Source organism: Anabrus simplex, chromosome 1, assembly GCF_040414725.1.
Source record: "Anabrus simplex isolate iqAnaSimp1 chromosome 1, ASM4041472v1, whole genome shotgun sequence".
Lineage (NCBI taxonomy): Eukaryota > Metazoa > Arthropoda > Insecta > Orthoptera > Tettigoniidae > Anabrus > Anabrus simplex.
This window is the reverse complement of record NC_090265.1, coordinates 1,637,981,997-1,638,008,639: the sequence shown is the minus strand read 5'-3', so window position 1 is coordinate 1,638,008,639 and position 26,643 is coordinate 1,637,981,997. Positions and strand designations below refer to the sequence as shown.

Sequence of the window (26,643 nt, the reverse complement as noted above, 5' to 3'; positions counted from 1 at the left end):
TTCAAACTTCTGTAATTATAGTTATTTTTAAACCGGGCGAGTTGGCCATGAGGTTATGAGCGCATAGCTGTGAGCTTGCATCCGGGAGATAGTGCCTGTGTGGTTTGGGCCATGTAGATATCAATTTTCATTCGGGATATAGTGGGTTCAAATCCCACTGTCAGCAGCCCTGTAGATGGTTTTCCGTGGTTTCCCATTTTCACACCAAGAAAATGCTGGGGATGTATCTTAAGGTCACAGCTGCTTTCTTCCCACTTCTAGGCCTTTTCTATCCCATTGTCGCCATAAGACCTATCTGTGTTGGTGCAACGTAAAGCCAATTGCAAAAAAAAAAAAAAAAAAAAAAAAAAAAAAAAAAAAAAAAAAAAGTTATATTTAAACAGCTAACACAGATTTGTTTTACAAAGCAAATTAAAATAACCTCTGAAGCTGATTGAATGATGACTGGCAGAAAAGTGTGTTTGTGAAATTATGGAACCTAGAACAGTAATAATACAAGAATCTGCTGTGAAATATTGTAAAATTGGACTTAATTTCAGATGTTTTACCAGGGGATATTTATTCATGGTAATAAGTAAGGTATTGTCATAGAAAATTTATTTCTCTTTGTGACCTGCAAAAGCCTAATATTTACTACTGCCTCTCAGTCAGTCAAACTTTCCACATTATAATTATTTAGCTGATCTGATCCTAATGTCTAATTTCTCTTGTAACTTATCTGTACGTGTCTCAGTATTCTAGAGGCTATAATGAGAAGTATATTTTATTTTTACAGCTGGTGTGGTGATTGGTGTATTGTTAACTGTTGTCATCTGCTTATTGTTGCTATACTTTCGTAAGCCTACTAATCGTAACTGGTGTAGAAATCACCTTTGCAATCTACTCAACAGACGTCATCATGGGAATTTTCATTATTCACGGGTAAGTTGGAGAAACCTTTCATTGTTGCATTTTATTGTCTGTACTTTGTATAATGTAAGCATTTTGATGAAATCTTATTGCAGAAGAATTGAGGTTATGGTACAGTGTAGCACATCTCGGTGTGTATGTTTGTACATAAAATTGCCTTTCTTTAAATATTAACTGGAATTTGGTTTTTAGTTTGAGCAGGGCAAATTATGGCCAGTGTTGGGTTCAGTTTAATTATTATTTGTTTAGCTATGAAGTGTTCTTGGGATATTAGGCTGTACTTGAATATTAAGCTTGTTGACATTTCGAATAATCTTTGGTAGCCCACTTCAAGAGGAAATGACATGAACTGGCGGGTGCCCATACTTTTATAGCAGTGAGAAGGCTAATTTGTTTCGCTAGCATTACCTTGCCTCTCTCTCATAATGGGTTTATAAGGACTACATGGTGTGCCCGCATGAGTTCATTCTTCTGTCAAGTAATGATCGCCAAACTCTGCTAATGTGTAGTTTTTGAAGCTTGACATCGGCTATGAAAGCCTGCTCAGTATTTGATCTCTTTGTATGTTAAGAGTTTTGCAGGAAAACAGCTGGATGGGATTTAATAAAACTTGGTAATTAATTTAGGGCAATTGTGAGGCGAATGGGGGGGGATAGGTTACCTAGGAGAATAATGGACTCTGTTATGGAGGATAAGAGAAGTAGAGGGAGACCAAGACAATGATGGTTAGACTCAGTTTCTAACGATTTAAAGATAAGAGGTATAGAACTAAATGAGGCCGCAGCACTAGTTGGAAATACAGGATTGTGGCGATGTTTAGTAAATTCACACAGAGGCTTGCAGACTGAACGGTGAAAGGCATAACGGTCTATAATTATGATGTATGTATGTATGTATGTATGTATGTATGTATGTATGTATGTATGTATGTTTAATTTGGTGTAAGGGCAGTTAGGATCTTGGCTACTCATTTTGAAGTTTGTGGTAAAGTGTTGAGAGGAAGGCCTGAAAACACAGTAAACATAAAATTGCTAGATCAAAATGAGGTGTATTACTAAGGTTATATTAGCATCAATATCTCGTGTACATTCTTTCACAAGGGTCTAGCACCTGTGGGGCCTTTATTTTCAAGTTGTGGAACATAATGTCATGAGTGTACTGATGCAGTGGATCTTGAACTGGGAATTGTACGTGTGTATTTATTATGATAAAATACCATCAGTTATGATGGTAGAAACATTACACATCCTTCCCAACATGTTTATAAAGCTGGCAGTTTTGCTGTGTTTCTTTGAATTTTATTAGTGATAAGTGCAAGCACTTCAAGTTTTCAATATTTATTTATTGAAACAAATCATTCCATTTTGCTGTTGTGCAATTAACCTCCTCTCTGTCAGAAATGAATCAAGGCTTCTGCAACAATTAGAATGGGCTCTTCTGGATATTCCGACTGTCTGTTGTCATCAGAGGATGCATTACAGGCCTTCCTGTTAGCGACATCAACCAAAATTTGATCATTGCTATCCTCTCCGCAAATGGCCAGATTATCATCAAACATTGTAAAAGCCTCGTACAATAGATCATGACCCACATCCTCCTGGTACCACTGTATTCCTCAAGTAGTGTCACATTCACCATAAGAGTGCTGAAAGCCTGCTTTCTGGAAACAGTTGACTGTTGTCTTCGATTATTTGATTCCATTCACATTGAATCCTGCAGTTTGCTTCTTGGAGATTTATTTTGACATTATTGTGTGCATGTCGAGACTAGATAGGATTTTCTAAATGAGTTGACTTTGGTAAAAATGCTTCAAGTTTTTAATTATGCCATTGTCCAGCAGTTGAACTACTGACGTCATATTCGGCGGAAAGGAATAAAACTTTTACATTTTGCACCAAAAAAATTAGAATTTCTTACAATCAAGCATTTCAATGATGGACAAATCTCGCAATGAACAGAAGCGATATTTTAACTGTATTATAATAATAGCATGTATTTCCAGGTGAAACCTCCTATTCTTATCTTTAACTAACCGAAAATTAAATTTCTTCCTTTCTTCTTTTCTTTGGTGGATCCAGTTTTTCTTCTGTTTTTTCCCCAGATGTGTTATTGATACTTTAGTTTCTAAACAATTCACTTTTGTGGTGCAAAATGCAATGTCTAGGGCTTAGATTGAAAGATGTTACATGTAACATCAGTCAATGAAAATATTTCATCAAAAACAATCGGAAGAAAATTGAACTGAAATTTTGTTATACAGTATTTGCAAGAAACCCAGTTGCTTCATTGATTGTAATGTTATCCCAGTTTCCAGGTTCCTCCAAAATACTTTCGTAAAGCTCTTGTAGAGGAGCACAATATTTCGCGACAGTCTGTACTAAATAGTTTCGCCTTTTTGGAGCTAGCTTAAGAAACCTTTTCTTGAGGACACTGTCCAACAGGTTAGTTCGGACCTAGGGGGATGTTTTCATTTCTCTTCCCGAAGGAAGGGGCGGGTCACTTAGAGGGTGACGCCCTCTCTCTGGCCAGGAGAGGTGACGGAGTTGAAAAGATTTCATGGAGTTAAGAGATGGGTAAAGGAGAAATTATTAAGGAGATGTGTAGATGTGGCCTCTTGGCTAAGGGGTGTAGTTTGTTTTGTGCTTTTATTGAGATATTGTTACAGACATATGTACAGTTGTTACAGATACATATACAGATGTGATTATATACACTGTACAGTGCAAGTACACATTGTGGGTTCGGTGGGTAGGTCAGCAGAGAGTTCCAGGATAGGATTGCAATGTAAGATAGTGGAGGGTTGCTGTAATATTGGAGATGGAGGTGGCTAGGATGCAAAGTAGGTCTAGTATCGGAAGGGGCGGTAGGAAGAAGCTAGTTTGGGGAGTGGGTGGACAAACGGCTTGCGGGGGTGGGATGGGTGGAGGGGCTGGCCGGGGGCAATGGTGGAAATTGTTGGGAGGGGGGGGGGGGGGGCGTACGGTAGAGGGTGGAGAGCGAGAATGCTCAACTCTCTGGTGTTGTCTGTGGATGCGGGCGCCGGTGTTAATCAGATGTTGAACATCTTCTGTGGTGAGAAGTTGTAGCCGCACCATGTACCTGGGGCCGTTGGCATTGTGGATTCGAGTTGCGCGGCGGGCGGGGACGCCTGCTGCTTTGAGTTCCGTTTCTGATATGGAAGGTTCGATGCCGCGAAGAACACAGCTCGACAGTGCGCGATACGATGGTGAAGACTGCTGAGGCGATGATGGTGAAGCGGCGGCTGCCTCTTCTTGTGAGGCTGGTAGTGACGATGGCTGTGCTGCGGTGGTTGAATCTATGGGGTTGGCAGGGAGTTGCTGGGGGCTAGGTTGTGTGGAATTCGAAGAACTGATGGATGATGACATTATAGGCGAAAGGTGGCTGGTCGTGGTAGTAATGGCGGGAATGTGGGAAGGAGTGTAGGCCGAAGTGGTGATGGTGGTAGTAGTTGTTGTGGAGAAAATGGAGGTGGGAGCGGTGGGGGCTGCTGGGTTATTCGGGGTTGATGTTCGTTGACGGTGGGAATAGTGGAAGGGTTATCAAAGAGCTGCTCTAGTATGTACGCAGGAGTAGGCACCACTTCGTAGAGTCTGCTGTTGGTGGATGCTTTGAGGATTGCCGTTTCGTCTTCGCTGTGTAGGTATGCTAGAATCTGCGTCTATGGTAGGGAAGTGGAGCGATTCAGGAGCCTGAAAACATCGTAGACTTGGATGCCGGCGTTGCAAAGTTTGGTGAGAATTTTGTTTTCAGAGAGGGCGGTGTCCACACCTGTAATGAGGCAGGAATACATGTCGTTGGGGAGGCGACTGCCAACTAGGCGTCTGCCTATATATGTTTTATTGGGCTCAACTGGGTGGCAATTAAAGTTGAGGGCCATCTGGCCGAAAAGTTTGAAGCATGTATTTAGTGAGACTTTGGAGTGTGGAGAGGGTTAGTTCTCTTAAAAGAACTGGTAGAAAATGCTGCAAATCCACTCGTCGTTGCAAAGAATATATGACATTCGTTCATGCATGACACGGCTGCAGAGAGAACTAAATTACGCTTGTGCGTATAGCAGTGGGCGAATACAGCGTTAGGAACTACTTCTTTTAATTTACCTTGCACATCATTCAGCTGACCTGCAAGAGTGGATCCACTTTTCTTGCTGTTCCAAAAGGAATTTTCACTAACAAACAATAAGCAAGGCCAACAGAATAACATTTGTTTAGTGACTCCAAACCACAGAGCCAAATAGTTTTATTGTAAATTTCTGGATTGAATGTGCAAACACAACTCCTGGTTTCTGTTTTTAAATTTGTGGCTTTAACTATTTGAATGCCCGCCTCTGTAGCAGAACGGTTAGCACTATTGGCTGCCAGTCACGGTGGCCCAGGTTCGATTCCCGGAACTGCCAGAAATTTAAGATAGGCAGGAGGGCTGGTATGTGGTTGAATAGGTACATGCAGCTCACCTCCATTGGGAGCGTGCCTGAAAAGAGCTGCAACACCTTGGGATAAAGGCAAGAATTTATTTATTTAGGCCTATTTACTTACTATTTGAATGAATGGGTTGTAAATGGCTTTTCAAACAGATTGGCAATTATATCCATTTTAGACTCATCCATCGTTAAGATCACATACGCACAAAACAAAACAGAATAAAACGTCGAACACGAGGAGTAGCACAGAAACAAAACACACAATGAATGAACACACTAGTCAGCCACTACTCAAGCACTGGAGGTAAATCACCCCAAATGGCATTAGTCACTTTTATGACATTAGGTTCTCACCAGGGAATAATCCGTGCTTTCCGCTTTGTTACCTTAGACATTCTGACTTCCTCCAGCTGCTAACAGTTGGCAGAAGGTAGCACGTGAATGGTGACAAAGATTCAAGTGCAGTGACATCATGCGGAGGGTTTCAGAACTATGTTTGCCACCGAATGCAATTTTAAGATTGAGTGCGTTACGTCCTTAACTTCTCCATTTGCTTGCTTTCTTTCTTTCTACAGTGGATTAGATGGGAAAACTATCCCAGTGCCACACGTAGTCAAGCAACGGAACTAGTGCAATTGCATGGAACTTTTGAACTTGCAAGAGATGAAATAAATAATAGACTTAAAAATCCTAAAATCGTACTTCAGACAATTTTTTGTGCTATAACACATGCAACGAATGCCTTGCAAGCCCTTTCCCACTTCATTTATAACTTTAACCTTCTGAGCTATTTCAAGTTGGTGCTTTGTGCTCTCTACATTTTCTTGTAAGGAAAGACTTGTTGACATTTTTAAACAGTTCTGAACATAATAAACTTCACAATTTAAATGAACCAAGCAGACTTCAGTGATGTACTGTAAAACAAAAGCAGGTATACTGTTCTGCAAGAGCTTTACCAAAACAAAAGATTTGTACAATCCCTTATTAGTCTTGGGTTGGTAGTAAAGCCTAGCAATTGTCGCTTAATCCATCTACAACTGATGACTGAAATTTGACCAAGTGTTCCCATGCTCCATTTTCCAAGTCTTCAGTAGCCAATGGAAATCTTATTTTATCTGCTGACAGCTGTCAGTCAACTCCATGTGGTACTTGTGGGCTTAGGCCTAATGAGCAGATATGTCCACTCACCAAAACTCAAACGTATTAATCAGAAGAAGTATTCAAACATCACTTAATGAATGACTAACAGCCTCTAGAACTATCCACATAAAATAATCTAAGTTAATTTGGAATTTCTCTCTTCCCATTTCCTCTGTTCTTCTTATCCTTTAGTTTCAACGACTAAGAAGATCTATGATTGATGAAGAAACAGTGGCAGTACATGCCAGTGTGAAATTTGTCCTTGGCTTTGTGTGTCCCTAAATTCTATTGCTCTCATTTATCACACTTACCTGCCATCACACTTGTCCTAGTATTTGTTTCTGTTCTCATCATTATATTTCTATATTACTAAAATCTGTAAATACTTTTTTTATACAGAGACCATCATCAACCCAAGATAGCATTGTCAAACTGGTAAAGAGAGAGAAAGAGGGACTTTCCTGGGCCAGGGTATGTTGGACACACACATAATAGTAGATGGAAACAATATAATTGTCGAGTAGAGAGAAAAGAGTCTAGTGTCAGTAGCATGTGGATTAGCATATGGAGTACTATATGGAGTAGATGAGTAGGATGTCTGTCTGGTGGAAGTTAGCAAATTTGATGAGGGATTCTGTGGATGCTGGAAAGAAGTGTTCAAAATGAGGCGCCTAATATTCAAACCTTGGCCTGTTCTAGGTTAAAGCACAACTATTTAGTAATGTGTAAGTGGGTTAATGCAGTTAATGAAACTGATGTATTTCCAATATTTTTCCTGAATATACATTAACTACAAAATTTCTCCAAAAACCTAGCACACTTGAATTTAAGCATTTTATGGGGAGTTGGGATTATTTCATAGTTCAAAGTATTTGAGTAAACATGTAAGTTGAGTACTCAGTCCAAAGACTGGTTAGATTCTTAGTAGCTCTGTCACTAGCCATCACAGATGGCCTAGGCATCTCTATAAAGAGGCGTACGAGGGAAATAAGCTAGGTAACTACCATTGCTTTCCCATTGCTTTCTTCACTGAGCCAAAAGCTACTATAGTATGTAAGTCTGCCAATCCCACTGAAATGCACGCTCCAATCTTATGAGTGATAATTTTCACACCATTCATAAGGTGCTGACTGCATAAGGAATGGCATTGCTAGTGTCGCTTACCACACGTCAGCCACTTCCTAATTTTCACAGCCAAGGATGAGACTGAGATATGTCAGGAAAAAAAAAAAATTATTCTAGCCCATACCAGAAGATATAGTGCACTGTAAACACTGGATTTTGCCAATAAAGACAGATAACAAAGTAGCCCTATCTTATCCAAACCTGACGTGGGCAACCTCGTCAATATCCCTAGCTACCAAGCTCAATAGCTGCAGTCGCTTAAGTGGAGCCTGTATCCAGTATTTGGGAGATAGTGGGTTTGAACCCCGCTGTCTGCAGACCTGACGATGGTTTTCCGAGATTTCCCATTTTAGCACCAGGTAAATGCTGGGGATGTACCTTAATTAAGGCCACGGGCGCTTTCTTCCAACTCCTAGCCCTTACCTATCCCATCATCGCGATAAGACCTATCTGTGTCGGTGCAACATAAAGCAACTTGTAAAAAAGAAAAAAATATATATAAAAACCACATCCCTAACTCGGCCAAGGGCCAATGATCAGGCAAACTGAGCCAGAGTTTTCTTGCAGTAGGGTGACCATTTCCTTTTCACTCCACCAGCCAAGTGCTGACCACGCCCAGTGTTGCTTAAACTTAGGAGATTTCACGGAAACCTGTGTTTCAGCATGATTATGCTGTTAAGTTAACAAGCAAGCATACATAATGCAAAATTTAATGTTTAGCGATTGGATATCAAAATACAAATTTTATCAACAACATGCTTTAGCATTTAAAGAAAAACAAACTCCTGTCCTCGTATCCCACAAAGTGGTACAGCACTTTTCAGTCAACTAGCTGAGTCGAAGTAAAGTGAATAAACCTTTTAACCACAAGCCAGCCATTCTTAAATCTTTGATGTCACTGGGAATTGAACCCAGGTCTCTAAGATGGCAGAAAATAGTGCTGCTAATTTAACTTTGAAAACACCATATTTTTTGGATGGGTGTAAAGTTATTGTGGTATCGTCACCAGCTTCTCACTAAGATGGTTTTGATTGAAATCCCAGCCGATGCATATAGGATTTTTTGAAATAAATCACATCCATGTGGTTTGGTCTACACAAAACTGGAGGTCTATGGCTATGATCACAGTATCAATATTCATGTTGAACTACAAGAATCAAAAATCCTTATGATGCATAGAATTTCCCTGTGACTCCCCCTCCCTCCCACAAATCATCTTTGTTCTTTCGAATCTAGTTTACATCCCTGGATAATTTCATTTTCTGGTTAAGAGGTTTAAAAAAAATATATATACTGGTATGTATAAATGTTAGATTTCAAGTTTCTAATTCTTCATAATACTAAGCAAAACAGTGGTGATGACAAGAGGAGAAAGAGAAAGAAAAGGAATCGTTAGTATCAGGGGACAAAACCTTGAGGTTGTTGAATTCTTCAAATATTTGGGAAGTGAAATAATGCAAGATGCAAGGTTGGATAAGGAGATCAGCAGAAGGGTACAAGTGGGAAGTACATTATACCAGAATGTAAGGAACCTGGTGAGGAACAGAGAAGTTCCTATGAAATGTAAAGATGTACTATACCCCGCCAGGCTGAGTGGCTCAGATGGTTGAGGCGCTGGCCTTCTGACCCCAACTTGGCAGGTTCGATCCTGGTTCAGTCTGGTGGTATTTGAAGGTGCTCAAATAAGTCAGCCTCGTATTGGTAAATTAACTGACACGTAAAAGAACTCCTACAGGACTAAATTCCAGCACCTCAGCATCTCCGAAAAACCGTAAAAGTAATTAGTGGGATGTAAAGCCATTATTATTATTATTATTATTATTATTATTATTATTATTATTATTATTATTATTATTATTATTATTATTATTATTATTTCAAAAATGAGTTTCCTACAAGGAAATCATAATGCAAAATACAAGGCCAAAGGCAGGCATTTACCGGTATACAAGTGGAGGCACGTGTTTCCTCTAGTGCATCGTCTCTGTATTGTCCTACATAAGAGGCTTGCAGTGGTGTCTCAACAGCGCACTAGCTGCCAGCGTCTTGGAAAGGTGTAGCAATCCAACTGATAAGCCCACTGCTACACTGGGGTGAAGTGCTGGTAATTTCACAATTGGAAAAGCTTAAATGTGTTTTTATTATTATTATTATTATTATTATTATTAGTAGTAGTAGTAGTAGTAGTAGTAGTAGTAGTAGTAGTAGTAGTAGTAGTAGTAGTAGTAGTAGTACTTGTTATGAGGATGGAGGAGGGAAGGATATGGAAACAAGTGATGGAGGCTAACATAGAAGGAAAGAGGGCAAGAGGAAGATGGATGGACTCTGTCAAGGACAGTATAAGAAAAAGAAGACTGGACTGGAATACATTTACCGAAGAGGAGTGGTGGAAGGAGAAGCAATGGTGGAGAAGTGCTCTTAACACCCTGACCTGGCAGGAGCTGGACAAGGGACAATGAAAAATGAACTAAGTTTGGTTGTAATCGGGCCAGCTTTTCTGTAGTTATTCATAGGGTAATTCACCTTTTGATAGCTCCATCTGCAGATCAGTGGTACTGTCGGCTCCCAAGAAAGCAGGTTAAAACCTGGCAGAGTTAGTTGGATTTTTGAAGGGCAGAAAAGTCCATGCAACACTCTACATTGTATGATGTTGGCATGTAAAATATCTCTGGTGACAAATTTGGTATTTAGCTGATAAAATTAATTAGAACTCTGCCACAGACACACAAGACAGATTCTTTTTACTTGATCGATCCCCCACAGAAAATCTTTTAATGAAACTGACTCAGCAGATTGAGGTTTCATATTCTTCTGTAGGGCAGGTGGCGAGTAGACTGAAATTAAAGCCTTACAAAGTTATAGAAGTGCAAAGATTAAGGCCCAAGAGAATAGCCACATGAAAACACCATTGCAGTTGGTTTCTTTAGTCCTCTTATAAATTTGTAAAGTATTGGGCATGTGAGATTCCAAGAATAATTATTGAATCTCCACTTTATTACCCTAAAAGAAATGTAGGGCTACATTTTTTTAAAACAACATTTTAACAACAACACTAATTCTGACCAGTAGATTTGTATACTCTTTCCCTCAACTGACTGAACAGGAGACATTGCTCAGATATTTCCAGCTAGACTGGCTACAGCACCTACCACTTGTAATTCAGTGAATGCATTGCATGAAGTTTTCCGAGACAGAATAATTTATGGTCAGCTCGATCTCCTGATTCAACACCTTTCAGCTTCTATTTATGGGGTACAGTAGTTTGGAAGCTAGAGTGTGTAGAAATAACCCCTGCACCATAGAAGAATGGAAAAATGCAATTTGCACTAAATTTTAAAGATTCACAATGCTAAATTGAAGAGAGTGAAATGGAATATCATCACACACTACAATGCTCTTTTACAGGCTGAGGGAGAGCATTTTCAATACTTAATGTAATGGGATAAATTTATTGTTTTTCTATCTCCTCTTCTATCTGATTGCTGTGTGGTTAGGGGCACATGGCTGTGAGCTTGCATTCGGGTGATAGTGGATTCGAACCCCACTGTCCGCAGCCCTGAAGATAGTTTTCCGTAGTTTCCCATTTTCATACCAGGCAAATGCTGGGGCTATACCTTAATGAAGTCCATGGCCTCTTCCTTCCATCTCCCAGCCCTTTCGTATCCCATCATTGCCATAAGACATATATGTGTCAGTGCGGCGTAAAGCCAGTTTCAGGAATTCAGCCATTCTCTTCATCAGTGGTCAGATCAAAGAATAAAACAACATAACACAATCTTTTGTTTTTACAATTCAAAGAAGTTTGGCTGTAAGGTACAAAGAACATGTTAATGCAGTCAAACATAAAAGATATTCGGCAATGGGAGAACATATGGTTGAAAAGAATTGTAAATTCACAGACATTTCTAATGACATGAAATTATTACATTCACCAAAAAGGGAAAATTAATTACTGTTTTGGAAAGTTTGGAAATTTATCTTACACAAAAAATTAATTTTGAATCAAATTTAAATGTGAGAAGTGCGGAAGATAACCCACTGTATAGACTAGCATATGATCATTTAAGGAACAAAAAGAAGAAAAAAGAAGAAAAACTTGAAGTTCTTAGATTTGTATAGTATTTTCATTCAGTTCAACAAAATTTTTGTATTGATCATTTTCATAATATTTCATAAGTTTTCTTTACTCATTGATATGGTGTATTAGGACACAATACTTCTTTGATTTGTAAAAACAAAAGATTGTGTTATGTTGTTTTATTCTTTGTAAAGCCAGTTGTAAAAAAAGAAAATTCAATCTGATCATCCATTCATTGAAATTTGTGGTTTTTTTTTATGGGCATTATGGAATAGTATGACGGCAACTATGTTCTCGTTTAGTGATATGCAACCCTTGTAGGAGTGGCCCTATATCATAAAATTATAATTTACTCATATACTGTCCATTTGTTTGATTGCCGAGCTGAGTAGCTAAGACTGTAGAATGCTTGCCTTTTAAGCCCAAGTTGGTGGGTTCCATCCTAGCTTAGGCCAGTGGTATTTGAAGGTGCTGAAATATGCAGCCTCTTGCCAAAAGAACTTCTGTGGGACAAACTTCTGGCACTTTGGCATCTAAGAAACCTATAAAAGTAGTTAGTGGGAAGTAAAACCAAAAATATTTATTATTATTATTATTATTATTATTATTATTATTATTATTATTATTATTATCATTATTCGAATGACCCCTTTGAAGGTACTTTACTTTACGTGCGTCCAGGTCGACTTAAAGGATTCCCAGCCAGCTTCTCAGGGAATGCCATAGTTTGGTTCGATTTAACGTGGGATCCAAGAAAAAGACTATCTGACAAGTCAATCACTATATCATCAATCTCAATCTTGCAGATGGACGTCTCAATCCGACACACCTTGGCAATGACATCCAACTCATGGATGTGAAAACTTACAAGCTACCCTATCCTATCATAATCCTTATAAATAATATACCAAGTTAATCATTACTTCTAACTATTTATTAAACATAATGATTCGAAAAAAATAGGAAGAGAAAAATATTGTTCAGCACAAATCGTTTTCTTTGATTAAATAAGCAATCGCTGAACTGCTGATTCTTCATTTGTACAATTAGCTCACGTATCTTACATTCTACTTGCTTCATATCCATAATTGAAATAAGTTCATTTCTTCTTTAATATGCTTTCTTATAAGTTAAACTGGTCGGTTATCATCTGCATCTAGCAATTCTCATCATTCTAAACCTATTTTCCTTATTCATTTTTGGTCTACTCTTCTAACTGAAAAGTGGAGTTTAGCATCACATTTAACCAATATAATGTCCTTTAGTATCAGTACAACGTCCTACCTAAGTTATCGCCTACTTAGATTGAACAATCTGAACCTGTTTTGATCTAAATTGTTTTTATCTGAAATTTCTATCTGAATTTCTATTATTTGACATCTTTATTATCTGAAATCTTATTATGACCTCCATTGATTTCTTGGGTTTTGGAATTTTCAATAAGTTTCTTGTATACAGCCAATATTTGCTGTTATCAAGTTATCATTGTCAATGAAATATTTCCACACGTATCATTCATGTGTTAAATTCATATATCACATTAGCAAAGTTCATTATGCCACACCTATCTTACACTAAACATAAATTAGCATTAGAACTCAAATATGTGCCAATATGTATTGTGCTTCCTTCCTTGGTGATACTATAAGCTGACCTATATAGTACATATTCTGTTGTGCCATTGTACTGAATTACTTCATAACCTCAATCTTAACTTGGTTTGGGAAGGAGTAGTTCTAATCAAAATTTAAACTCAAGTCTTACAGTTTATAATTAAAAAAACTTACTGAAGTACATCAACAGTTGGATTACATACTACTCAAAAATTTGTTTTTCATGACAAGGGTTCTTACCACGTATCAATATGACATATATCAGCCATAGAACAATCTCGAAGATCACCTCATACAACTAAATCAAAATCAACATGATACAGAAGCACGAGAACCACAAAGAAGATTAAAGAATGAAATCCACGCAACACGAACTCAAATTTTAATAAGCGTTTTAACATATATATACCATATTTTAATGTGTTTAAGTTTTTAAGTGTTTTATACTGTGGCCTATATGTTTTAATGTGTTTAATGTACTCATGTCCAATGTACACTCGATAGGTTTTAGTTTCTTGTAACCTTCACCACCACCTTTGATCACAGATATTTTAACCTCACACTACTGCAATATATTTTATTTCCATTCCCATTAGACATCCGGATGATCTAACATAACATCTTTGTGATTTTGTCTAATGGCTGTAATATAATTATGTACTAGCTGATGATGGCCATGAAAGGCCGAAACCAGTACTAATGTAAATCCATTTACAATAAATAAGTATTGATTGGTGGAACACATTTCTTGTCTATACATTGAATCCAATCAATACAGAAAATGAAACGTATAATAGTTCTGATTGTGTCTATTAATGCTATTACAATCAATTATATCAATATCTATTTCAAGTATGGAGGTTATCAGCTGATTAGGGTACATTACTATGAGTTTTTATTTAAGATGGGAATATGCTGTGATCATATTTGTATATTCTTTTCTCGACATAAACCTTGCCATACAGTAACTATCCAGTATGATCCTACTCTCGTGTGCCATTTAATATCACAATTACCTCTTCTTTCCTCGCAATTACCGATGGATTGCACCTTCGTACCCTTTATATTTCCATATATATTCATTTCAACTCTATCACTTTGTTGTTATTGCTTCTCTTACCTGAAATCTTCTTGATAACCTCTCATTCTTCATAACATTAAACTTCCTTCGACATTATTGCTTCTACACTTGTCCATAATTTACATAGGATCTACCTCTTCTTTGTATTATATAGCCATCATCCTGTCTATCAATATTATTATCTCCTAGAATCCATTTAAATTTCATAAGCATGTATTCTTCCCAAAACTCTTTGAATTACAACAACATAGCCCTTCCATATAATTTGGGATCTTATATCTATACGTAACACATTAACAAAACTGTGGTTAAGATTGGAATTCGTTTATAATGATGTCGCTTCCTCCACCAAAATACACATTGACTAGCACTAACATCATTCGTAAGTTCACATAAAATAGGTTAGTTCTGTAGGTCAGCTGCTATATGTGATCCTCGTGGCTGGTAGCTGGTCCTCCGAACATCATCTCTGGTCATCTTGAGCCAAATTATGTAATCTTGGGCAATCCACTCCCACATCTTAGAAAGACTCCATGGTGTCAAGCTCGTTCATGAAATCATAAGATACAATTCAAATGACACAATACATGTTGATGCTGTTCATTTAGCTTCTAATAAACTTATTTCTCCAACTATTTATAACGGATATACATATATACATGATACATAGAACATCTATATATATAAAAGAACTTGTCCTGACTGACTGACTGACTGACTGACTGACTGACTGACTGACTCATCATCGCCGAGCCAAAACTACTGGACATAAAGAAATGAAATTTTGGGGATACGTTCATATTAAGATGTAGGTGCTCGCTAAGAGAGGATTTTTGGATATTCCTTCGCTAAGGGGGTGAAAAGGGGGGTTAAATTTTAAAATGAGTGTCTCTATATCTCAAAACATTAAAAGTTTACAGACGTAAAAATTGGTATTTAGAATCTTCTTTAAAAATAAGGAAACACGTATTTTTTTGTTTTCAGAAAATCCCAATAGGAGGGGTGAAAAAGGGTGAAAATGGGGAAAAATGGGTTGAATGCCTTTAATCAGGATACCGGTACGTACATCTCAGAAACTGAAGATATTACAGACCTGAAAATTGGTACTTTTGATCTCTTTTAAAAATAAAGAAGCACGTATTTTTTTGTTTTTGGAAAATCCAATTAATGGGAGGGTGAAAAGGGGATGAATTTTTAAAATGAGTGAATCTATATCTCCAAACTTTTGAAGTTTGCAGATGTAAACATTGGCATTTAGAATCTTCATTAAAAATAAAGAAACACGTATTTTTTCGTTTTCGGAAAATCGCAATAGGAGGAGTGAAAAGGGGTGAAAAAAGGGTTAAATGCCTTAAATGAGGCTACTTATATCTCAGAAACTGAAGATATTACAGACCTGAAAATTGGTGTTTGGGATCTCCTTTAAAAATAAAGAAACACGTATTATTTTGTTTCTGGAAAATCCAATTAAGAGGGGGGTAAAAAGGGGGTAATATTTTAAAATGAGTGTATCTATATCTCAAAACTTTTAAAGGTTATAGATGTGAAAATTGGTATTTAGAATCTTCTTTAAAAATAAAGAAACATGTATATTTTGTTTTTGGAAAATCCTAATGGGAAGGGTGGAAAAGTTTGAAAAAGTTGTCCAATGCCTTTAATGAGGATACATATATCTCAGAAACGAAAGATATTACAGAACTGAAAATTTGTATATGGGATCTCCTTTATAAATAAAGAAACACGCATTTTTTAGTTTTTGGAAAATCCAATTAATGGCGGTTAAACAGGAGTGACAAATTAATTTTTTTAAAGACTATATCTACAGAATATCTTGGAAAACGTAAAATGTTACAGACGTAAAAAGTGGGTGTTTGGAATCTCCTGTAAATGTAAAGAAACATAGGTGATTTGTTTTTGGAAACTCCACTTAAGGGGAACTCAAAAGGGGAGAAATTTTAAAATGAGAATTTTACAGTATATCTAAAACACTTAGCATGTTACAGAAGTTAAAAATGGTATTTTTTATCTCTATTAAACATAAAGAAACGTGTATTTTTAGTTTTCGGAAATGCCACTTGGGTGGAGGGGGTTAAATGTGACTGAAAATGGTGTTGAATTCTTTTAATTAGGCTACTGATATCTCAAAAATGAAGATGTTACAGACGTGAAATTTGATATTTGCAATCTGCTTTAAAAGTAAAGGAACACGTATTCTCGGAAAATCCAATGAAGGGGGGGAGGGGGTGAAATAATTGAAAATTTAGTTGACTTAATTGTATGAGAATACATACATCTAATAAAAACTAAAGCTGTTACAGAGGTGAAAATTCGTATTTGGATCTCCTTTAAAAACAAAGAAAAACGCGTTTTTGGGAGGAAACCATCTTGGAGGGTGGGAGTGTAAAGGAGTTGAATTCCTTTTATGAGGACACACAAATCAAAAACTGAAGAAGTTAGAGTCGTGATAATTGGTATTTAGAAGATCCTTTACTATTAAAGAAACAAGTAATTTTTGCGGGAATATTCACTTAGTGGTGGTGGTGGGGGGGAGTAGTGTGAAATGAAGTGAAAAAATCAATTATTCTTATGGGGATACTTATATCTCAAAACTGAAGGTAATAGACGTGAACATTGGTGTTTGGAATCTCCTTTAAACATAAAGAAACAAGCCTTCTTTTAATTTTTTTTGGGGGGTGGAGTGGGTGGCAGTAAATAAACTTAACGGTGGTGGGGTGTAGAAGGAGGTGAGACCAATTGATTTTACTGTTCTTAATGTTCTTATAAGGATCCTCCGTTGCTCAGGCGGCAGCGCGCCGGCCTCTCACAGCTGGGTTCCGTGGTTCAAATCCCGGTCACTACTTGTGTCATTCGTGCTGGACAAAACGGAGGCGGGACAGGTTTTTCTCCGGATACTCCGGTTTTCCCTGTCATCAGCCATTACAGCAACGCATAATAATAATAATAATAATAATAATAATAATAATAATAATAATAATAATGTTCCGGACTGTCGTCAGTTGTGCGGACTGCGCTGGAAACGGCTCCTGGACTGGTAATGACTAAGAATGCAGTCCGGCCGTGGGTTTAGTGCCACCAAGGCACCCAATATGACACCACGCCGGTTCTCCTGAAGGATTTGATCCATATTAAAAATGATTATAGGAAAATATGGCAAAGATTTAGGGACCCAACTGACCGGGAGGAATACCTGAGCCTAGCCCGGGTAGTACGAAATCGATTGCTGGAAAGGAAGATTGAAAATGGGAGGAAACATGCCGTAATCTAATAGAAAACGAGTCAGATCGGGAATTTTGGTGGATTCTCGCCGAAAACGAGTCAGATCACGAATTTCGGTGGATTATATATCTAAAACAATAAGCATTCAGTTATAAATTTCAGTATAATACCGTAGCGAAGCACGGGTATCTTGCTAGTATATATATATAGTTTCTGATTCTCTCTCTTTCTTAGCATTAATTCCGACTTGCAGGGTCTGCTGCTTTGCTACATCTCCTCCATTTCTGTCTGTCGTTGACATCTTCTGGTGTTAAGCCAACACTGTGCATGTCTGCCCTGATGTTGTCAGTCCAGCTCTTTGCCGGTCTTATAGTTTCTGATTATTGACTCATAAATTCTCTTGGCTAATGTGAATATAAAGTAGTTGGTTCAGCACTTTCTCTTCATATAGTGGATTGCCTAAAGTTGTGTATAGTGCTCTTGTTTTCTCCCGATGTTACAGTTCAGTGTTTTTTTTTTCTTAAAATAGATTTTCTTCCTGTACTTCTAGCTGTTTATATGCTATTTTGTTACAATTCCTCGTCAGTCTTCTTTTAAATGAGTTTTCTTGATTTATCACGATGATTTGATGATATATGTTTTCCTCTCAGCTTACTTGCATGTTTCTCTTGGTAAAAAATGATTCAGAAGTCTTTTTTTCTTTTAAACAATCCAGATCCCATTTCAAGGCCTTTTTCATGGCCCTTGTGATTCCATGCCTTCTGCTATGATGTCAGTCTGGGTTTCAGTGACATTGTTCATTTACTCTGTTTGAAGTTGCCGCCAGCCATTGTATCTGTTCCGATCTCCTTTATATTTTCACTTTAGTGATAGCGTAATTGTAAGTATGATGAATCAACTTTGGTTACTTTTCTTTGCATTTAACTTTCTTTGTTTCCAAACTTCCTTCATTTTCTGAGAATGTTGTTTCTTTTCCTCTTGAGTCCATTTTCTTCCAATTGTTAATTTCTTTCTCTCCTGAAATCCTGCCTTTCGTGTTACTTCTCTGAAACATGTTCTGTTTTTAATCGTATCTATTTTAATTCCAGCGTTATTCATATCCTTTCATTTCATTGAACCATGTTGGCTTGGATTATTATTATTATTATTATTATTATTATTATTATTATTATTATTATTATTATTATTATTATTATTATTATTATTATTATTATTATTATTATTATTATTATTATTATTATTATTATTATTATTATTATTATTATTATTATTATTATTATTATTATTATTATTATTATTATTATTATTATTATTATTATTATTATTATTATTATTATTATCGGTTGTGCATCATTATTTTAACAGACACTCAATGCCTTATTTCATTCTTCATTCTGTTTACTATGTGAATGGAGCTTATGCCTCCTTTCCTCTGTAGTGCCATCCGTTCTCCCTTCCACTTCATATTACTCAGTCCTAAGATTTGCAACCATCTTGTTTTCATAGCATCTGCCAGTTCTTCATATTGTGTCAGTGTTATAGTACATATTTATTGTCCCAATCCTTATAAATACTTATCAACCGGGCGAGTTGGCCGTGCGCGTAGAGGTGCGCGGCTGTGAGCTTGCATCCGGGAGATAGTAGGTTCGAATCCCACTATCGGCAGCCCTGAAGATGGTTTTCCGTGGTTTCCCATTTTCACACCAGGCAAATGCTGGGGCTGTACCTTAATTAAGGCCACGGTCGCTTCCTTCCAACTCCAGGCCTTTCCTATCCCATCGTCACCATAAGACCTATCTGTGTCGGTGCGACGTAAAGCCCCTAGCAAAAAAAAAAAAAAAAAAAAAAAATACTTATCAATCTATTTTTAGTTAATTTTCCTCTCTAACCATTTTGCTGATTATCTTTTGGCTGCTGACCAGTCTTCTGTCTTAGATCAGAATATTAGATATGATAGTCTTTTGACTTTATCAGCACCAAGCAAGTGGGCGTACGATTTGGGTCACGTATCTATCAGCTTGTATTTGGGAGATAGTTGGTTCGAATCCCACCGTCAGCTGCTCTGAAGATGGTTTACTGCGGTTTCCAGTTTTTACACCAGGCAAATGCTGAGGCTGTACCTTCATTAAGGCCACACCCACTTCCTTCCCATTCCTAGACCTTTTCTCTCCCATCGTAGACCTATCTGTATTGGTGCAACGTAAAGCAGAGAAAGCAGATTGTGTAAAAAAAAAAAAAAAAAAAAAAATCTTTATCATGTTTAACCTACTAATTTTTACATCAAGTTGTGCTTTCACTGATCATTAAAGTAGAAATTATAGGAAGAGAAATATGCCATTTGACTACGTGCTGCTTTTGCTGTCTTTTAAAATCTCAAATGAGTATATTAGGTAGGTCCTTCTTGTCAAAATTAATTGTTATAATTGATTTTTTATAAGAGTCTTTAGTATTGGACTTTAAGGATGATGGAGCTTGAACTTAATGAATGTTTTGTTTTTGGTGAATGGTGATGGTATTTTTATATGCTACTTTTTAGTTAAATTTGTTGATATTGCTATGCAACTGTGGCTTTTTTAGTTATGCATTTTGTTGATTGAAGATATTGTTTGATGCTTCTGTTTTTGTTATTTGGTAGTGGCTGTTTTTTTTTTCTTCATTCTTTGGGGCTGTATCCTTTCTTATAAACTGGTGCACTTCATATTGAGTTGCATCTGGTGACAACTGTATAGTCCTTTTCTGCAAAATTTCCTGATAATGAATGAAAAGTCTTAAATTGTTTAAAAGGCTAGATCAAGAATTAGATTGAATAAATTGAATAGATAAATTCATAAAGTTAATATGTCTTTCATTATCCTTTGTATTTTTTTTTTTTTTAATTGCCTGTAAAGGATGTCAAGGTAATTATAAAACTCCTCCTTAGTACTCAATCAATTATGTAATAAATTATAGGCAGTTACTTTAGATTGTCTTGCAGCTGATATTATTATAATACAATAGCTAGAATATCACTTGCTGTAGTTTAAATTAGGTCTTATGCAAAATTTCATTAAGAATGTTTTAGAATAATTTATCTTTCCTCTTGTTGGGTATAACAGGAATGGTAAGATTAAGTTCTCATTACAGGAGGAGTGGGACGACACATAAAAAGGCTCATGGTTGCAGATGGATCTTGGGCATCTCTATTTTCGTGCAGTTTAGTGTGTCCCAGGAAAGTTAGTGCTTATTTTGTTTTTGTTCCTTGTTTTATTTGTGCTCGTTGCTTACTAACAAAGCTTGTTTTATTGCCTGGTGTTTTATTTTGCATAATGAGTTGGGTACATTGCTATTTGTGTAAGACCTTGATTTGTGTCATAAACTTTTTAATAGCATCTCTCATATTCTGTTATAACTTTCAGTTATGGTTTTTATTACTTGAAAGATACAGTATATACTTGCTATTGCTTAAAAATTTCTTAAACTGTGAGAAACTAGAAATATTTCATCCTTGAAACAACCACCTACACCTTGAAAAACAAAACTGATTTTTAACGTGGGGAGGGATGAAGTCTATTTTTATGTAACCAGTTGACTGCTGCATATGTAGTCTTGAAAATCCTCGATGCAAGCACAGTAACGGATAAAGTTTACATTTAAATTTTAATATTGAAGAGAACTTAACAAAAATATAAATCAGTGTTTTATATTATACAAATTCCCTTCATGCACAGATAAAATAATTTTTGAAAATGAAATCTGCTATATTTTGATACATGTGTGAGATTGTAGCATGACTAGTGCATACTGTGGAGTCCACTGCATAGGCTACTTGGAGCCACTGGCAATGCCAGTGCACAGTGGTAGGTGTGTTATTTACCAACTGATTAGTCTAAATTAGCACACTGGGGCGAAACGCTGGCAACCAGGAATAAGTTAGCTGGAAAATTTATGATGTTCAATAACGGACCAACTATATTGGTATTATAAATTACATTTATTATAAAATAAATAATGAAATGGCGTATGGCTTTTAGTGCCGGGAGTGTCCGAGAACAAGTTTGGCTCGCCAGATGCAGGTCTTTTGATTTGACGCCCATAGACGACCTGTGCGTTGTGATGAGGTTGAAAAGATGAAGACGACACATACACCCAGCCCCCATGTCAGCGAAATTAACCAATTATGGATAAAATTCAGGACCCTGCCGGGAATCGAACCTGGGACCGCTGTTACCAAAGGCTAGCATGTTAACCATTTGGCCATGCAGCCGGACTATAAATTTACTCATTCAGGACAAATGTTTCAGGTTCTCTATGGGAATCAACGGCTATGTACAGTATATCATGATATTAGCATTTGTGTAAAACTAGATTCTTCCTTGGTTGCTTGTGGAAAGAAATATGTTTACTATTGTTACGTGCTCATGCGACTGCCAGCCCTCTGGAAACTCCCGTCTGGTATTTCCTGGAAGGGACGATTGAGTCAGGCTGGGTCCACGTGGCCAGCCTGAGGGCATGTGATGGTCTCACTTTCTATTGTATGTAGTTATTGTCTGGTGTCTCCATGGCTTTTCTGGAAGGCAAAACTAGAATTTTCCTATACTGGACGCACCTTGAAGATATTGGAACTTCCTCACCACATATATAAAAGAAGGCTCGCAACGAACAGGTTGTTGTTGTTGTTGAAGAGTGTTGGTTGTGGTCGAGTTGTGTTGTTGAGTGATACGTGTTAAGTATTTCAGTGTGTGGAGCAGTCACATGAGTTGATCATGTGGGTTATCAGCTTTGTCTGGGGTGAGCCAAACATACAGTAGTCGTGTGTTGTGTTAACCAACAGAAATGTATTCAAACCTTAACTACAGGGAACCGCCATGTGAAGAGACTGGTCCGTGCAAAGTGAAGTGAAAGGTGAGACCTGTCAATCAAGGTTACGGAAGGATTGCCTGTTCAATGGTAAACACTAACCAGCCAGGAGGAGAGCTGGTGTGAGGACAAGAGAATTTTGTAAATGGTCACTAATTAGTGAAGTCAATGATTCAATGAATGAATACTGATCTGCATTTAGGGCAGTCGCCCAGGTGGCAGATTCCCTATCAGTTGCTTTCCTAGCCTTTTCCTAAACGATTTCAAAGAAATTTGAAATTTATTGAACGTCTCCCTTGGTAAGTTATTCCAATCCCTAACCCCCCTTCCTATAAATGAATATTTTCCCCAGTTTGTCCTCTTGAATTCCAACTTTATCTTCATATTGTGATCTTTCATACTTTTATAAACGCCACACAAACTTATTCGTCTACTAATGTCATTCCACGCCATCTCTCCGCTGACAGCTCGGAACATCCCACTTAGTCGAGCAGCTCTTCTTCTTTCTCTCAATTCTTCCCAACCCAAACTTTGCAACATTTTTGTAACACTACACTTTTGTTAGAAATCACCCAGAACAAATTGAGCTGCTTTTCTTTGGATTTTTTCCAGTTCTTGAATCAGGTAATCCTGGTGAGGGTCCCATACACTAGAACCATACTCTAGTTGGGGTCTTACCAGAGACTTATATGCCCTCTCCTGTACATCCTTACTACAACCCCTAAACACCCTCATAACCATGTGCAGAGATCTGTACCCTTTATTAGCAATCCCATTTATGTGATTACCCCAATGAAGATGTTTCCATATATTAACACCCAGATACCTACAATGATCCCCAAAAGGAACTTTCACCCCATCAACGCAGTAATTAAAACCGAGAGGACTTTTCCTATTTGTGAAACTCACAACCTGACTTTTAACCCCGTTTATCAACATACCATTGCCTGCTGTCCATCTCACAACATTTTCGAGGTCACGTTGCAGTTGCTCACAATCTTGTAACTTATTTATCACTCTATAGAGAATAACATCTACCGCAAAAAGCCTTGTCTCCGATTCCACTCCTTTACATATATCATTTATATATATAAGAAAACATAAAGGTCCGATAATACTGCCTTGAGGAATTCCCCTCTTAATTATTACAAGGTCAGATAAAGCTTCACCTACTCTAATTCTCTGAGATCTATTTTCTAGTGTTGTCATTCATTGTCAAGTATAATTTTTTGTGTACTAATTGGGTCATCCTAGATTAAATTAGTCCAATAAATGAACAGTGTTTTATATAGGACAGTATTGTGAATTTATGTCAAATAGTTCACTACATGATTGGAACGAGAAAATTGTGTTCTGCATGCATTGTATCACACTGAAACAGTTTACAAAACATTTTGAAATAATAATATGGCTTAGTCTGGGCTATGGTGTGCAGGCATTTGGATTTGAGACATGTAGGCTACCTGCATTTTGGTTTTGGCATTATCTTTTATTCGATCAGATGGCAGAGAAACAGGAACTTACTTGGGCAACCTATGCTAAGATGCTTAACTTGGTTTGCACTCTACACACCGATTTCAACTAGAAATCTGTGGTTCTATAGACTGACGCAGTACCACTGATCCACAGAAGGAGCTAGGGATTGTGATGAAAGTGTATGGTGCTTATACGCTGTAGACTTTTTTACAAGTGATTATTTTCATTTTGACCATATTGATATTCAATTATTAAATGTTAAACATTGTTGTTGTTGTTTGAGTCATCAATCCATAGACTGGTTTGATGCAGCTCTCCATGCCACCCTATCCTGTGCTAACCTTTTCATTTCTACGTAACTATTGCATCCTACGTCTGCTCTAATCTCCTTGTCATATTCATACCTTGGCCTACCCCTACCGTTCTTACCCCCTACACTTCCTTCAAAAACCAACTGAACAAGTCCTGGGTGTCTTAAGATATGTCCTATCATTCTAACTCTTCTCGTCAAATTTAGCCAAATAGATCTCCTCTCACCAATTCGATTCAGTATCTCTTCATTCGTGATTCGATCTATCCATCTCACCTTCAGCATTCTTCTGTAACACCACATTTCAAAAGCTTCTATTCTCTTTCTTTCTGAGCCAGTTATCGCCATGTTTCACTTCCATACAATGCCACGCTCCACACGAACGTCTTCAAAAACATCTTTCTAATTCCGATATCAATGTTTGAAGTGAGCAAATTTCTTTTCTTAAGAAAGCTCTTCCTTGCTTGTGCTAGTCTGCATTTTATGTCCTCCTTACTTCTGCCATCGTTAGTTATTTTACTACTCAAGTAACAATATTCATCTACTTCCTTTAAGACTTCATTTCCTAATCTAATATTTCCCGCATCACCTGCCTTTGTTCGACTGCACTCCATTACTTTTGTTTTGGACTTATTTATTTTCATCTTGTACTCCTTACCCAAGACTTCATCCATACCATTCAGCAACTTCTCGAGATCTTCTGCAGTCTCAGATAAAATAACAATATCATCGGCAAATCTCAAGGTTTTGATTTCTTCTCCTTGGACTGTGATTCCCTTTCCAAATTTCTTTTTGATTTCCCTTACTGCCTGTTCTATGTAAACATTGAAAAGGAGAGGGGACAAACTGCAGCCTTGCCTCACTCCTTTCTGGATTGCTGCTTCTTTTTCAAAGCCCTCGATTCTTATCACTGCAGACTTATTTTTATACAGATTGTAGATAATTCTTCGTTCTCGGTATCTGATCCCCATCATCTTCAGAATCATAAATAGCTTGGTCCAATCAACATTATCGAATGCCTTTTCTAGATCTACGAATGCCATGTACGTGGGCTTGTCCTTCTTGATTCGATACTCTAAGATCAGACGTAAAGTCAGGATTGCTTCACGTGTTCCTACATTTCTTCTGAAGCCAAATTGATCTTCTTCCAACTCAGCTTCAACTTGTTTTTCCATTCTTCTGTAAATAATACGTGTTAAAATTTTGCAGGCATGAGATACTAAACTAATGGTGCGGTAGTTTTCACACCTGTCAGCACCGGCTTTCTTGGGAATAGGTATAACAACATTCTTCTGAAAATCGGATGGGACTTCTCCTGTCTCATACATCTTGCACACTAAATGAAATAACCTTGCCATGCTGGTTTCTCCTAAGGCAGTCAGTAATTCAGAGGGAATGTCATCAATTCCAGGTGCCTTGTTCCTATTTACAGGTAGGTCACTCACAGCTCTGTCAAACTCTGACCTCAAAATTGGGTCTCCCATTTCATCAGCATCAACAGCCTCTTCATGTTCCAGAACCAAATTATCTACATCTTTACCTTGATACAACTGTTGGATATGCTCCTGCCATCTTTCTGCTTTGTCTTCTTTCCCAAGAAGTGGTTTTCCATCTGAGCTCAATATTCATACACCTAGATTTCCTTTCTCCAAAGGTTTCCTTGATTTTCCTGTATGCAGCATCTACCTTTCCCAGGACCATACAGCCTTCGACATCCTTGCACTTCTCCTTCAGCCATTCTTCCTTAGCTATCTTGCACTTTCTATCCACTTGATTCTTTAATCACCTGTATTCTTTTCTGCCCTCTTCATTTCTAGCATTCTTGTAACATTAATTTATTGAAACCACCTATTCAATACTGGTTGAGTCTTTATGACTATAACAATATCATTACATTAAGTTTGAGTATGGTACATGTTTCGCCTGGCATTGCAGGCATCATCAGCTATTAATTCTATCTCCAAGTCAGAGCTCTGAGTGGATGCTATTTTAGGATTAATCATAGTCAATATTAATTATATAATAGTGCAAAGGAGTGATCAAGCCGTCCATGTTTTAAAGTTCTAATGTGACATTCTATTCTTGTTCACATTTAATGGAAATATGTTGACTGTTAACTTTCATAATGTCGGTAATGGGAACGGTTTGATGCAATTGGGATTAAAACATCTGTACATTTTTACAACTTTTTGGAGATTAACATGTGCTAGAACTATTCTTAGAAACTATTTTTACACAATTTACATAATATATACAAACTTATGGTACATTTTGGAACTGAACTGGTCGAATTTGTCTTGAAGTTTCAATGGGATGTCTTACTTTTATCTTGTCAAATGGAGAAAATGCTGATACTGGGATGGCATTGTAAATGCTCTGACTTCAGTAGACTAAATATTC

General features: G+C 37.3%; 1 protein-coding gene across 1 annotated transcript in view; it reads left to right on the top strand.

The window, feature by feature from the left end:
- LOC136863280 (cation-independent mannose-6-phosphate receptor) overlaps positions 1-26,643 on the top strand; it is a 645,945-nt gene that overhangs the window by 594,971 nt on the left and 24,331 nt on the right. Inside the window, exon 17 of the mRNA XM_068225646.1 lies at positions 776-921. Within this exon, the coding sequence (XP_068081747.1) occupies positions 776-921 (146 nt within the window). The remainder of the gene's footprint in view (positions 1-775; positions 922-26,643) is intronic.